Below are 16,515 nucleotides of genomic sequence, written 5' to 3' on the forward strand. Positions count from 1 at the left end.
CAGCGCCGGGGAGAAAAGGGCCGTTGAGCCATCCCATATTAAACCTACAAAGGTGACTGAATTCTAATCTGAGGTAGCCACAGTGAAAACTAAAGCGGGTGCTATTTATTCTGGATTAGTTAATTCAGAACACTTCTGTCCCTGGGCCTGCTCATCATCAGCTCTGGCTCCATTCACCAGCATATGACCCTGACCTATTTCCCTCAGGAGAAAGCAGACTCTGACATAAAAATGTCACCCATTCGTGTTAAAGTGTAAAGAAGAAACATTTTCCCTGCTACAATTTCTCCTACTTAAAACCAAAGTAGCAATGCACTTACCTGGAAATATAGCCTTCCAGAGAGTACATTTCTCTGTTAAAAAAACCCCAGAAGCAAATGCCAACCTTAACTGGGGCTAATATTTACCATCTTTTTGCAAAATACATGAACTCTAGTGTCCTTAGCACTGGCACCAATTCAGGACTCTAATTTGCTTACTGGGAATTGATTTGTTTCATAAGTAGTTCATGCACTCATTTTTAGATTTTTTAAAAATGAAGGAGGTATATCAAATATTAAAATAAAAACTATATTAATAAGTGTGGGGGTGTGGGGTGTTAAATAAGATAAACAGAAAAACAACCATCTTTCGTTTTCTTCCCCAAGGGAGTATTGCAGTGGCTTGCATTGATATAACATTGAGGTTTATTGTAGTGTACAAATATGCAGCAGCCATTATAATACTACCTTGTGACTACACCACAGGTTTCTTTAACCATGGTTTGTTGAAGAAGCCAGGATCCCTCTCACAGATTATCACACTGAGCACAGTTTGTCTCCACCCTTGACACTTTCATGAGACTATTAGTCCCCCATAAAATCAAGAAAGCTTTTCAAAGCAGAGGTTGGGTGGCCATCTGTCATGGATGTTTTAGCTGAGATTCCTGCATTGCAGGGGGTTCAATTACATGAGCCTCAGGATCCCTTCCAACTCTGCAATTATATGATTCTATAAGTCTACAATTATTGTAATTTTCTTAGACATGTTCCTCCTGTCCCTGTTTTGTTATTTATTATTATATATTGATATGACTATATATCCTGTTCTTCCTCCCAAAGGAACCAAGGGAGGCAAACAGAACCACAGAACCTTTATCTGTTTATCTGTAGGATCTGTAGGATCAGGGTGCCAGAAAGGAATAATTTGGCATAATCTTGCTTTTGCAGGACCCAGACCTCGTGGGGGGGGGGGGAAGGGATGACTGTGAGTTGGATTCGGGGGCCTTTCTTGCTGCAGCTTGCTCATGCATATTCAAATCTAAGTGAAATTATTTGGCTCTACTTCTAAGTAAATGTGGGGGGTGCAAAACTGAAATTGTGCGCAACTGGGCAGGGTTGCACCCACAGCTTCTGCATAGTGCTCCCTCCCCCCAGTGTTCTTGAACCCTCACCAGTTCCTGTGCCTTGTGATCTATTTTGTGCCAGCTCACACTTCTGCAATTATGCCCACATGGGGATACAATTCAATGATATTTCTGTTAATAACTGCAGCAGCAGTTTTCTATATCATTTGAGTTTCAACCCTAAAGGTCAGACAGGCTCCAAAAGTGACAGGATTTGTCTAACTTCCTCCTACTTGCCAAGCTCTCTCTCTCTCTTCTTGCTTAATACTGCTGCCAAAATAATAAAACATATCTAGACTTTGATCTGGAATTCATGTCATTATAGGACATTCCAGCTATCACACAAATCGTTTGATTTTTGTTTCCGCAATACTTTTTCTGCCCTTGGGCTTGGTTTTCATGCCTAGCAACCAAAGTTATACATGATAAGGTCCTAAGTATTTCCATGACTATATCTGCTGGAAGGCTCCATCCTTCTTAAAGCAGCAATGACCCGACTTCTTCTTTTTAACTAGAGGGCACATGGGTGCTCACAGCAAACCATTACCGTTCAGCTTTCATTTCAGACTAATGGTCCAGCACTGTTTTGACAGCAGCATGGAACTTCACAACAGTTATGTAAGGTCAGACTAAAGGTGACTTTCCACGATACTGGTCAGATTACCCCTGTCTCCAAAACGTCCGTTAGTGTTTGGTTGCAGTTCCTGGGAAAAGCTAAATCTAGCTTCCAGCAGTTTAGCCAGAATGCCTGAAATATGTATGCATGAACTACCATTACTATGGTGAATAAACTCAATTTAACAAGTATATCACAAAATCATAGAGTTGGAAGGGACCAGGAGAGTCATCTAGTCCAACCCCCTGCAATCCAGGAATCTTTTCACCCACCGTGTGGCTCCAACCAATAACCCTGATTAAGAGTCTTGTGCTCTACCCACTGAGCTATCAACTTGGGTAATATGTACAATATGTACAAATTATAATATGTACAAATTATTTAAATAACAATTCATTAAAATTTATTTAAATTATACTACCTATCATATTAAAACATAGAAAACAGCAACAGCATATGTAATAGCATTTATGTATCACAGCCAACCACAAGGAACCTGCTGAAATACATAAGTTAAACCACCCTTCTAAAGGCAAGCAGCTATGCAGATTTCAAGGAAACCAGCCTTTAAAAAGGCCTCTGGCAGGACTTGGAGAGCAATTTACTAGGAATTTCAGCTTGGCATGCTAAAGCCATGGGGGGGGGGGGGCGGGACAGCCAAAGGCTATATTTGGTGTGATTAAGAAAGGGAGGGGAAATGAAAAGATAAACTTGGGATTTATAAGTCAGTTATTTTCTCAACTTGAGATTTATAAGTCAGTTATTTTCTTATTATAGTTTTGCAGGTGGACCCTCCTGAACTGGAACCAATCATTTGAACTTAAAAACTATGTTCTTTCATTTTTCTTTTATTGCAGGTAGTGCTGCTACAAAAACAGTTGCCCCTCCCAGGCGGCAAAATGTCATACTGTCTTATGTTTATTTCTCATAACTCATGCCTACCCATGCCTTAAAATGACAAATGTGCTGAACTAACACTCAATCATTGATTTGAACATAACAGCCCCACTCAGCCAAGAACAAGGACACTTGCATTTTACCCTGAGATAGTCGCTGGAAACAAAAGATTCACCAGAACAGTATTGTTTGGTATCTGTCCGTCTCAAGAGACAATTGAGTGTGCCTCTGGGGATGAAGTCAAACTGCTGTGTTAGCAGCACCAAAATGACCTCCCGGGGTGCAAGCCTGGGCAGTGTATATGGAGGTCCTGGGCTGCCCAGATGACAAGACCCCTCTCTTGGCTTCGCTGATGTGGTCAAAAGGGAAGCAGAGCAATATGTTTGGCAGCAGCGTGGCTGCAGGAGTTGCTGGAAGGAGGCATACAAAGCACCATCCAGCCATCTTAGGGACTCTGTGTAGTGTTTCTTCTCCTGAAGATATCCTGCAAGGCTTTAGGAGTGGAGTTTTCCTTCTCCTACTGGCTACCTTCCCAAGCTGATGAGCCCCATCTGCCCCTTCTAGGAGCTACAGGTGACAGCTGAGTGCAGAGTAGGGTCAAAGGTGGACAAATTACACTGGAAGGAGCACAATGTGTCCCCCACCAGAGGTACTACCCCTCCCCTAACACCCCATACACCCCAAAGCAGGATAGGTAACAAAGCTCAAACTTTTCTTCTGTCATTGTTTTTGCCAAGTTGTTTTGTTTGTAGTTGTTTTCCTCATTCAGTGCTGGCTACCAAATTAACTAAACACAGCAGCTGTGAAGCAAACAGAATTATAGCTGACACACTAATAATGATACTCAGCAAGTTGTGCCCTGTTCTGGTGTTTTAAAAAACTCTATGTATACTCATCCTACTGTTAAATGTACTCTGAATTATACAATGTATAGCCCAACTTCATTCTCTCCAGGACCTATGCTACTGAATCATTTATTTGGCTGAATCATCTGTGTAAACCACTTACAAAACAGTTAGCTGTTCACAATAAGTTTTCAGCATATTTTAAAATCATCCTAAGAACTGTCTCTGAAGCGCAGAGATGTACAATTTTTCAGACATGCATTTTATATAATTAGACTTCCACACATAATATATATTATTTACAATGCAATCCCATTCTTAAATTATGCTAGCTAGGTGAGGATAGGATTCAATCACGCATGTCAACATAATTTCAATTTATGACAGATGCTACTAGGCTTTCATTACCTTAAATGAGCATTGTGCCCTGCCATTGTAACTAAAGCCATGTAAAGCAGGTCAGGGGAACAGCTGGCTTAGGCAATGCAAAGAATGGAAACGACAACATGCTGTTCCTGTATCTGCAAAACCACAAGTAGAATAATGCACAAGTGGGGATTAGGTGATGGAAACTTTGGTGAGCAGAGGACTTTGCACAAACAACAAATACCGGGCAGCCCAGGGGATTTTTTAAAAAATTCATTTAAGGTTTAGATCAGGGTTTCCCAAACTTGGGTCTCCACCTGTTGTTGGACTACAACTCCCATCATCCCTAGCTAGCAGGACCAGTGGTCATGGATGATGTGAATTGTAGTCCAAAAACCGCTGGAGACCCAAGTTTGGGAACCCCTGATTTAGACAAATTATTGTATTGTGAGACCTTCTTATAGTGGCCTCAGTGCTCCAGACACCTACCAGGAAATTTAAAACTTGCTATTTTACCTGGGGCTGTAAGGAAAATGCACCCCCAGTTAGGCTAGGGAAGGAGACTCACTGGGATGAGACTCAGAGCAGGACCCCTGAGCCTCTTCCATTCTCCCCTCTCGAAGAAAATAGCAATTGCCACAAAGTGTCTACCATCTGTTTGAAACACTGGAGAGCCACTCCATGGTTGGGATAGGGACAGCACACATAGCCCCACACCATGTACCGTTTGAATGCACTGAAGTTATGGCCAGAGCCATAACTGGGGGTAGGGGGGACTAGCCAGGTTCCCACCCCCTGGATGAAGCTTCCAGAGGGGTGCCATTGAGGCAAATGTGCATGGGGGAGGGTGCCAAACTTGGTCTTTGACCCAAGTGGAATAAAGCCTAGTTTCCCTCCTGCTTTTAGCAGAATGTGAGGGTTGAATGAAACCGCTGGCTGAGCTGTAGCCCTTTGATGCCACTACCAGCAACTCCCTGCATGGTGAGTAAAGATGGCTGAGAATCTGATAAGGCTGCGGGTGAGGGGAGCTGGTCTCCGCCCCAGCTGAGGGAAAAGGACAAGAGGAGGTTTTGAAGGAAATTGGAGGGTTTTTTTTTAAATAAAAAAAGTAAACTGATATTGTCAGGGGTTCAGGAGCAGAGGCGAGGGCAAGGGAGGAAACAGAGAGCGAGGGGGAGGAGTCCGAAGAAAGGATGAGTGATGACGACGACCCAAGATCTCCGAGTCTTTCCAGTGAATCGGAAGATTCACAGAAAGGAGCGCCAGTGGCCAGAGCAAAGGGGGGGCCTAGGGGGACACCCCAGGAGGAAGGGACCAGCGGGGGTTCAGAGGGCAGCAGTTGGAAATCGGGGCCAGCGTCCCCACCAGAGCGCAGTGGAGAGGAAGGACGTCAGGGATCGAGCCCTGGCAGCTCGCAGCAGGGAGGAGGGCATGAGTCAGGAGTGACCACATCCCCATCGGGGAGCGAAGAAACGGTCAAGCGGAAAGTGGAAGGTTGGGCGCGCGTGCCAAGTTCAAATGCACAGGAAGGCGGCGCAGTAAGCAGCCCGGAAAGGGAGCCGGGTCCTAAAGCCCGACGCAAGGAGACAGGAGGGTCCGGGGGGTCAGCGTCAGAGGAGTCCCGGAGGGAGGAGACCACGGGGGGCAGAGGGACCCAGAGAAGGACGGTCAGGCGGAAAAGGTGGAGTAAGGCGAGGATATTAAGTTGGTGTACGAGGGGCGGAGACTCAGACGGAGCTTCGCCGGTCTAGCCATAAGACGTAGAGTTGCACGCAGCAGCTTGGAAATGGAAACTGTAACTCAATAAAGACTTTTATAAAGCGAACGCTGGCTAGCGTGATCCTCTGTGAGCTAGGATCGGGGAGCAGCTCTGACAGATATGGACATAACTGGAAAGATGAGAGAAAATTGCAGTTTGGGAGAGGATAAGATGCAAGTTACATGTGAAAGGAAAAGAGGAATAGAATTTAAAAGAATATGAACAACAGTTTGTGACACATGAGGCAAGGGAAGTAGAAAAAGCCTCTCTACGTAGAGCTTCTGGATCAGCAAATTCTTCCTAAAATGGGGAGCTGAGTCAGAATACCTCCACAGCTAATGTCCGTATTTAACAGTATTTAACTTCCCTGTTCTACAGAAATTCTACAGAATTTCTGCCTGATGCATCTATACAACATACTGTGGTGCTGGGAGGCCAGGATTCAAATCCTCACAGCCATGAAATTCACTGGGTGACCTTGGACAAGTCACTGCCTCTCAGCCTAATCTACCTCACAGTGTTGTTGCAGAGATTAAATGAGGAGTGGGGAGAACCACATACCTCACCGTGAGCTCATGGATGAGATAATAGTGATAACATTAGAATGCAAAAGAACAACAAAAAAGAAAACCCTCAGCTTTTACTATGTGGGTGAATCACATTCCACCATAATAGCCCGAAACTGGGGAAGAAGGGCGTCTCTTACCACGACTTTACTTCTTTAAGGTTCAGTTCTACATAGCTTGTTCAGGAATAAACAGCTCAGCTGGGCTGAACAGATGTAAGAGGTTTATAGACAAAACTAGTAAGGCGGGTGGCGCTGTGGGTAAAAGCCTCAGCGCCTAGGGCTTGCCGATCGTCAGGTCGGCGGTTCGAATCCCCGCAGCGGGGTGCGCTCCCGTTGCTCGGTCCCAGCGCCTGCCAACCTAGCAGTTCGAAAGCACCCCCGGGTGCAAGTATATAAATAGGGACCGCTTACTAGCGGGAAGGTAAATGGCGTTTCCGTGTGCGGCTCTGGCTCGCCAGAGCAGCGATGTCACGCTGGCCACGTGACCCGGAAGTGTCTCCGGACAGCGCTGGCCCCCGGCCTCTTGAGTGAGATGGGCACACAACCCTAGAGTCTGGCAAGACTGGCCCATACGGGCAGGGGTACCTTTACCTTTACCTTTAGTAAGGCCAGGGCTGGCCGGTGTAAAGCTCATGGGCACAAGTATGACCGCCAGTACCTCCCAAGTTGCCCACAAAAGATCTCAGTAAATAGCCCCTCAAAATTCCACAATATACGTTTGCTCTTTCTGCCATGTTCCTGTTTGCACACGGGTTCGGCCTATACTTGAACACATTCCCTTAAACATGGTTACATTTCATTGGATGCCAGGATTGGACACCCACCCTTTCTTCCATTCTTAACAGAGGAGAGGTGTAAATATATTCTCTCCGTGAGTGTGATAGTGGTTGATATAGGGGTCTTTTCCCCATTGAAAAGGGGGACATATGCCATTTTGTGGTCCTGTCGTCGTCGTCCCCCGCCGCTCTTTTATTTGTGGCAGCCATTTTCTGTTATGTCAGTATGTAGTGCCACCCACGATAGCCATTTTGTGTTATGCCACACTCCCACAGCAGCCATTTTATGTTATGCTATGCCCCATGACACTTGTGGAACTTTCCCAGAATTCCAAATGTACCTGCTGGTCCAAAATGTTGGCAACCGCTGAGGTAGACCAAGATGCTCAAAGACCTCCAGACCAATTGAAAGACAGTCTGGTATTATGACATTATTAAGATGTGCTTTAAAATGCTTTATCTATGGCAGGGGGTGAGACAACCTGATCTCTTACAACTCTGATCATTCTTTGATGATAATATTGGTTGCCAGTTTGCTACTTGTTGTGTGGAATAGCAGCTTCAGTTACACAGATTCCATGTGCCTAGTCCAGTGAACAGACATATCTGTGACGTGGATCCCACTCCTTTGCCACTTTCCATCATCCAGTTCCAAAGTACCGGTAGTGGTGAAGCCTGAACCAATTACGGCAAAAGATACCATACTATATCCATATTGTTTAAATGACATGTCTGTTAATGGTGTGGCCATTAACAGTTGTAATTTCCTGTCATTCTGGAGTTTGAGTGAACATGGAAAGCCCTTTACCTACTATGTTAAACTGAAAGGGTTGTTGTTGTTGTTGTTGTTGTTAATTGAATTAGGTCATTAGTCCACGGAGCAAGAGGTCTGAGTTCTCATATCACATAATATGATTCACAAAGGAGTCAGGCTACTGCATTTCCTCCTGTTTCTAAACTAAATTATCTAAACGGACATAGAGAGTATAGGAATAACATTACCATGGACTTAATATGACATACAACCTCCTTCACTAATGGTCTGATAGCAAGCAGTCCAAAAGGAACACACTCTGATTTTATTTTGTCTTTATTGTAAGGTTTCAATACATTCTGACAAGGGGGTTGGGACAATCCGTGATCAACGTTTCTCATTTCCTTTATTTGCCCACCAGGAATCCACTAGATGTGTATTTGCAATATCAGGATTTAAGTCATAATCCACCAGTCATTACAGCTGTATAGCCTTTATTCATTCAGTGGGGCCATCATTAGATGACAAATAATTATTTTCTGAGTCCGTTGCTGCCGTGGGATCTTAAAAATCATTCCTTTTTCTTCTGAAATATGGGGTTTACTTGAATACAGTAACTAGCACATATCAGGTCAGCAAGTATGGGTATGTTTCTGTATTCTTGAAACTACAGCAACACTTTCAGAAAATTATATTTGCAAAACCTTTGGGAGCACTAGAAAGCAAATTAAAATAAAAACTGACTTAAAAGTTATCAATTTTAAATTATAACCCATTTATTTTTCTACATATTTATTATTAATTGCTGCAAATATTTAATGTGTAGCATTCTGATGCTAATTTATTACTCAGTACCAGAAACCTAACCTTGTGGATTAATTTTAATAAGTTCATTGTCTGGGTGAGGGTTGTTTGTCTTCCCCCACTTCACCAGCAAACTAAATTATTTTTGCAACACACAATAGTCATGCATGGCTCAATCAGATCCCAAACAGTGACTAGTATTTCCTGTTTACTTTAACGCAAAGCTTAACTGACCATGTGATGCAATTTCCCTGGAGTCACAGAAACAGAAATGCAGTAGTAGCATTTAAATCGACACACAAAAGAATACTTGAAGCATTGTTGACTGTTCAGTTGCAACTGAAGAAAACAAAAATGGTATTTAGAACGACAACAAGCAAGCCAGTGTCCAGCATAGTTGCCCTGGCAAGGCTAGCACCAGAACTCCGGCTACTCCAAGAGATGTGAGCAAGAGCCATCAAATATCTGCAGCAACAATTTGCTTGGGAATGGAATCCTATTGACTTTCCTCATTTTGAAAAATGTTAGTTTAACTTTGGTTTTTCAGCTGGCCTTATGATTCCTACAAATACTTCCCTACAGTCATTTTATTTATTTTGTGCAATGGTGCAGAAGCCCTGTCTGCCTGAACACAGGCACTGCTGCTGCTCTCTCACAGCTTTCTCCCTGCCTGAATTTTCAGCTTAGTGCCTGGGTTGGCAACTATTTTTAACAAGAGCCATCTTTTTTAAATTGAATGAGGCTGAGATATTCCTATCCCACCAGAATTAAGAAGGGCAAAGGGTTCTTTAACACTGTCATATGCCACCTTAACAGAAGCAAAGTCTTGGTAGTTGTATACAGTGGTACCTCGGGTTAGGCACTTAATTTGTTCCGGAGGTCCATTCTTAACCTGAAACTGTTCTTAACCTGAAGCACCACTTTAGCTACTGAGGCCTCCCGCTGCCGCCGTGCCACCACCGCACAATTTCTGTTCTCATCCTGAAGCAAAGTTTTTAACCCGAGGTACTATTTCTGGGTTAGCAGAGTCTGTAACCTGAAACATCTGTAATCCGAGGTACCACTGTATCCACGCCGCCACTCGCTCTCCGTTGAAGCTGCTTTGGCTCAGGCTTGGTAGTGAGGGGCTAATGAAAGTAAAGGAAGGGCTGGATTAAAGCCTTTGCCAATGTGTTGTAGTGGCTAAATGCTGAACAGCATTCAGTGTGTGTTGATCAACGGGTTCAGATTCCATTAGGCCCTCTGGGTGATACTGCACCATCTACATTCTCTCAGCCTAAAATTATAGGGTTGCTGTGTGGGTATGAGAACATGCAAACTACCCAAGTCTAAAACTGAGATTAAAAACGGACGATGGGATGTCCTGTCATCTGGGCAGCCCAGAGCCTCCAAACACACTGCCCAGGCTTGTGCCCTGGAGAGGCCAGAAAATACAGAATGCATAAAATACAACGCCGGGGGCAGCAGTTACGAGTTACCAGTCTCTGCAGCCACAGCAAACACTATGATACTCCAGCAGTTTGACTTTACCCCTGGAGGCACACTCCATTCTTTCTCGAGACCAACGTTGACAACATTGAGCTTGACCTGGGAGATCGGGGTTAAATGCCAATCCAACCAGTCTCACTAGTACCTGCTGTGCATGTCTGCCTTTTTCCTATCCTGTACTTGCAAAACTGAACAGTGAGCTTCGCAGAATTGATGTGGTTGCAGGCGGTGGAAATATTATTCACTGCGGGCCTGAACGATAAAATGCGCTACAAAGTTCACCCAATAAATCAACGAATAATGAGACTGAGGCAAGTCTGGAAATATATACAAATAGCCAATTAATATTTTTGCTTAGAATACACGATGTAGATGTAATACAAAATTAACTATTGTCCCCAGGGTTTGAGGGAGGTTTTCAGTTCTAATTACTTGGCCTTTTTTTTTGGTGTGTGTGTGTGTCCCATTGGTGTCTTTGGTCCTAAGCTGTCTTTTGCCCAAGAAACCTGTAATACAAGGCTGGGGAACATGAGGGCTGGATCCAGAACTGACTTACCCCTTGCAGCCATTTTTGATAGGTAGGTGGGGCAACCTGTTAGTGACGTCACATTAAACCAATCAAATGCTAAGCCAAGATCTTGGCATTTAGATCAGAGATAACAGATCTCTGCACCTGGCATCATATGACGTCAGGTGACTGACAGGCGGAAAGTCTGCCCCAAATGGCCTAACAGGGCAAATTCAGAGCCCTGTTGTGTCTATTAGACCCATGGGCCTGAGTTTCCTTACCCATCCTTGTTGTAGTATATAGCCACTCCTATCCCTAGGCATTGCAAAGTTCTTCCCAGCCTAGCTGACTTACTACTTACCTGTTTATCCTTATTTTGCCTAAAATTCGCTTAAAACTCCATCTTTCATATTGTTTTGAGTTTACTTATTCCCTGGGAGTAAAAATTGCTTATTACAGTATGTTTATATAACTTCCATTTCTACATATATCTTTACACAAGTTTGGAAGCATGTGGAAAGAAAGTAGTTGTGGGGGGAGGGTAGGCTGGGAAAGTGCCAAGTGGGGAAAGGGTTAAAGAACCTTGCCACCCAGCAATTTCTATGCTCCAATTCCTCCACCCCCCCTGGATGATTTTAGTTGGGAAAAGCAGCCACTGGGCTAATGCATGCAATATGAAGTTCTACCCGAAAGGTTGACTACACCAGGGAATAAAAAGCCCCTACCTTTTTAAACGATATTGTTTTTGCACAACACAGCCATTCAGACCTTGAGTTGTATGCAACCAGTATCTGCATAAAAATATATTGTACACAGATAGTGCCAATGAAGAACATTCACTATTTTATTTACTAGCCTAATAAGAAGGAAAACAGAAAAAAATCCAGCATATTCCTTAGATTAGAAACATCACTTCATACAGCTGATGTCTATCTTCAACATGAGCAAGCCTCTTGAACCTAACAAAAACAGATCGAATTGGTTAAATAAAGTGGTAAAATGTGTTTGGTTTTAACTCACTCCTATCCTAGGTACATGGATTTCATAGGAAGTCTCAGTGGACTTAGTGGGGCTTACTTCTGAGTAAAGCTGTCCAGGATTGTGCTGAAAATATTAAAACTATTTCACTGGTGGTAAAACAGACCATGAGAGGTCAATCTGTTGGAAATTGTAACTGTTCTACTTCTAAAGCTACTGTATACCATTAATGAAGAACTGCAATTAAAAGAAGCATATGCTCAGTTCCATTGTTTTCCAGCAGATGTCATCACATCGCAACAGTAAAAGTTCTAAAATGTCATGGTAACGAAAATAAACAGATGTACCAGGGCTGGTGGAGAGTAAGAAGAGATTTAACACCAAGGGGAATGAAAAATCTTAAAACAGAAGGGAATGCTTAAAAATGCTGTACTTTTTATTCTTCAACACAAAGTCAAAAAATATTATAAACAGCAAAAAATTACTGTACAACAATGCAAACAGAAATAATAAATTCATTCTAAAATAGGTATTCACAGTACTTTTTCTGTCATCGAGCATTTTCTTTCCCTCAAGCTCTAAGAAAACCAAAGTATTCTAATGTGGCAGTGCAGAATTTTAAAGCTTTATATAAGAGACACTTAAAAACAACAGCATGGCGGCATTCTCATGCCCCTCCCTCAGTAAAAAATACTACCAGAACCATATTGTGGACTTAAGTGACATGTGATGCTATTTCCATATAGCAAAGGTATCCAAATGCTGCTACTGAAAAAGAACCCCAAAGTATTTCTGTGAAAATGTAAGCAGATGAATTTTTAAACATTTCTACTCCTTTGTGTAAGCGCCACAGCTGTGAAGTCATAATGGCAGAGTAAAATATTTATCATTGTTTATTTTCCGCACTGTGGGGAATGTAGGCTCCATGTTCTGGCATCTGCAGAAGAAGCAAAATATTCAGGTACACTGAAATAATTCAATACTGGTGGGTTTTTTTAAAGAAATGAACTTCACAAAATAAGTGTCCATGTGATACTTTCCTTCTGTCGTCAGAAATGATCCCAAACCTATTTCAATGTAATGAGCAAAAAAAGGCAGTTCTCCTCCTGCCCTAATCTTTGTTTGTTTTGTAGGAAAATCAGAATCCTTCTGGCAGAGAGGAAGGATAGCAAAAAATTGAAGTATCCCAACTTTCTAGAATGTATTGTGTAATTGTGTATTCCTAGCACATGACATAACATTATTAGCTCACAAACTTAAAATCTGATTTAGGATTATTGCCTCTGAGGTGTTGTATGGAGACTGAGATTTACAAAGGCAATCAACCTCACCCACTTCCATTGAAAACGTTTCCCTAAATCAATGTGTTCACTGCTGTTATATTGGTGCTTATAGTTGTTTAAATTCTTCTTATAGCTCCTTCTAGTACAGTAATCAAACAATAAGTCAAGAGAATGCATCTCAAAGTTGTTTTTTCTTTGGAATAAGCCTGTGCTAAAGGAAATAATGTATGCAGGATTTTAAATAAATCCTATGAGGTCAGACAGGAAAAGAGACAATATCCCTTTATATGAAAGCTTGTAAACATTTGAATGGCTCACAACCAGATAACTGCAGATCATGCATAGCTTTCTGCAAAACAGAAAAAGCAAGGAAACTATGGATATAATCCCCCCTCTAGATATTTACTATACATGCAAACAAGGTGAACGTTTTATCACTTTTAAGAGAAAAATAATATCTTTTATAAAATTGTACACAGTGTGAAGCTTCTTGCCAGTATATTGTCTGGCACTTCTACAAGAAAGATGGCCTTATTCCAATTAAAACATTGTGCTTTTGTTTTCTTTTGAACTGTATTTTTCCATGTCTCAGAGATGCAACGATCCTTCATGATCCTTGTTTTCAAAAGTAGTTGCCTGCAGTGAAGCTTGAATTTTTTAAAAAATACTTTGCACAAAATTTTGTCCTGAGAAAAGATTATTGCAGGTCCTAGCATCTTAAAAGCAAGGCAAGATGCAGCAATACGTAGCATCTGAATGATCACTGTTAATGTTCTTGTTGGCTATCCCCGAGCAGTTTCCCCCCCTTAAATCATAACTAATTTGTCCTAACCTCAAATAAAAACAAATAATTATGTCTCATAAATATGTCAATTTTAAATTAAAAATAGAATATAATTGAAAATACACATGACTAGATGGCAGCTATGGATCACATGTAACTTATGTTCCAGTAATTTATCTCTTCCTCTTCCCAAAGTTTAGAACCTTGGGGCACCCTTACCTTGCAAATCTCTTACTTGGAAGATCTCTCTGGGCACCATTGGTATATGGGTCCTAAATAAGATATTAGATCGGATCCAAAGGTGCCATTCCATGAATGCAACAGATATCCCAACTAGCAGAAGTCCTGAAAATGGAAGGAGAGGAAGGTGACCTTTGCCAGTTACCCCTAATACCTGCAGCCTCCACCCTATGCTGTTCCAGAGGGTCTCTCAACCCTCCACATCAGATTTTCAAGGGGTACTTGTTAATAGCACACCCCTTCTGTTTGTGAGAACCAGATAATGGAAGAGGGCTTTTAGATGCAACTCATTAACTTCAAGTTATTTTGACACTCAGGTTAGTTGTAGGCATGGTTTGTCCTAAAATTAAACTATTTTCAAAACCACACACAATACTAAAAACCATTCATAATTGGACTTTATATACTCCTTTGAGCTTCTTAATTGCATTATCATGAGGAAAAGTAACTCACAGTCCATATGGAGCTGTTGTTGTCATCCGCACTGCATGGGTATTAACTGTACACATATTTAATGGAACAGAGGGTGCCATTTTATCTAACGGTGATGGTAGAGAGAAATCAATGGCACAACACAGTATCTTATATTAGACACTCAAAGTGAAATGATATGCAAAAAATGGTAGTCCTCCACGTTTGAAGTACCACCAGTTCATTTATTTATAACAACTTTGACTGATTAAAAAAAAATAATTGTCCATTGGTTTGTTGCACTGCCTTTTATATGAAACAGTACTTCAAAACTCACAAATAATAAAGCAGCACTTTCTCTCAATACCAACACTACTGTAACATACACTGTAGCGTGGCATGCAAATCCACAATTGCAGTATTTATTGGTTTTGTATTATCTGAATGGCATTTTTTTGTTTCAAATATTAGTAGAGTAATAACATGAAAAGGGTGGCCGGCATGGCCTCAAAGGCAACATTACATGAGAACTTCATAAAACATGGAATATGATGCTAACTTCCAGTAATATCTTTTAAAGTATTATCATAATCAAATTCAAAGTACCAGGATTCCAAACTGCTGGACACTATTAGTCACCAAACCAAGGTTAATGTACATTTCTGTTATTTTGACAATGTCACATCAAATCCAAGCTATAAATTGGCTATTAAAGAAATGCCATAGCTTCTTCACTGCACAAAAATAACTTGTCCTTTTAAGAAGACCTAGCAAAGTTTCAGTGGCTTATGCATGTTACGGAGTCCGAAGGTGGCTCGGCAAGTTTCTGTTGTTAGCATATAAGGGCTGTATAATCACCATCATATTGAAAGTTGCTCAGACTGAGCTGAGTTTCACAAGGCCACGTACTGAGTCTTCGTGCAAGGAGTCCTGGCTGGCTAGGCTGAGGATATGCATGGTACGGCTGTGAATCATAGGACTCCCAATTGGCAACATCCCAGGTGGTGATGGAGCTTCCTCAGGAGTAAGAAACTGATGACTTTCAGAGTCCTCTTTTAATGGTATCATGTCTGTCAAACCTGTTTCTGAGGTGAGATTTGGCATGGAGGAGGGTGGTGTTGGCTGCCCTAGTGTTAATGTGGCACAGGGAGCACTGATAGAGGTCTTTCCTGGCAAAGGTAGCTCTTCACTACTTATGCTGGGCTCACTCTGGAGAAGCGGTGTGGCAGCAGCCTGCAAAACGAATTTAGTGCTCTGAATGCACTGATCTTGATCACACTGAAGTATTGAAGGGTGCCAAAATAATATACAAAGCATACGCACAGAGAGGGAGAAAGGGAGAAAGGGAGAGAGAAAGAAAGAAAGAAAGAAAGAAAGAAAGAAAGAAAGAGAGAGAGAGAGAGAGAGAGAGAGAGAGAGAAAGAAAGAGAGAGAGAGAGAGAGAGAGAGAGAGAGAGATGGAGAGAGAGAGATGGAAGGATATAGGCAAAAGAGGAATGGGGTGTGAAGAGAAAGAAAAGAGTTGTTAGTAATTTTTCTTTGTCAGTTTAACATATAGGGCATGCTCATCTTAGTGCAACCCAGGAAAGTGACAGTATGCATTATTACTATCATTTGCTGTATGCGAGAGCCAGAGTCCTCGTTTCTCTTGAAGAAAATAATCTGTAAATGATACTAACTTTTCCCAACTAAAAATTGCATTTATTTTTTTGTGCAGACCTTACAGCTTACTTTTGGTTTGAATTTGCTTTGGATAGCAGCGTTAATGCATGAGCATCTTTTAACCAGTAGATAAGCAACATTAATGCTGCATAAAACAAAGACAGCGGCACAAGCATTTCTGTTCCTGATGTGTTTAAAGAAAAGGTGTTTCATTCAATACTTCTTGGAAAACTACTTTGGACTACATGTATTTAACACACTGGAGGTTGCAGGATCTTGTAAATGGAATAACTGGCCTCATTTGTACAGGTGCACATTCAAAGCCAATACTTCTAACAATTCCTAGTAACATGCCTTGTGTAACATAGCACTGAATCCTCTTTGATAAGAGT

The 16,515-nt window shown here is 41.9% G+C and overlaps 1 protein-coding gene across 10 annotated transcripts in view; it reads right to left on the reverse strand.

Moving 5' to 3' along the window:
* Positions 1-12,158: 12,158 nt before the first annotated feature.
* ZDHHC14 (zDHHC palmitoyltransferase 14) overlaps positions 12,159-16,515 on the reverse strand; it is a 61,516-nt gene continuing 57,159 nt past the window's right edge. For 2 of the 10 annotated variants that reach the window (XM_028723760.2, XM_028723759.2), the window contains exon 9: positions 12,159-15,694. In XM_028723760.2, the coding sequence (XP_028579593.2) occupies positions 15,338-15,694 (357 nt within the window). In that variant the 3' untranslated portion in view covers positions 12,159-15,337. Of the gene's footprint in view, positions 15,740-16,515 lie in introns of all 10 variants that reach the window. The other 8 variants (XM_028723758.2, XM_028723757.2, XM_028723768.2 and 5 more) reach the window with 6 other exon arrangements.

Source organism: Podarcis muralis, chromosome 3 (genome assembly GCF_964188315.1).
Source record: "Podarcis muralis chromosome 3, rPodMur119.hap1.1, whole genome shotgun sequence".
NCBI lineage: Eukaryota > Metazoa > Chordata > Lepidosauria > Squamata > Lacertidae > Podarcis > Podarcis muralis.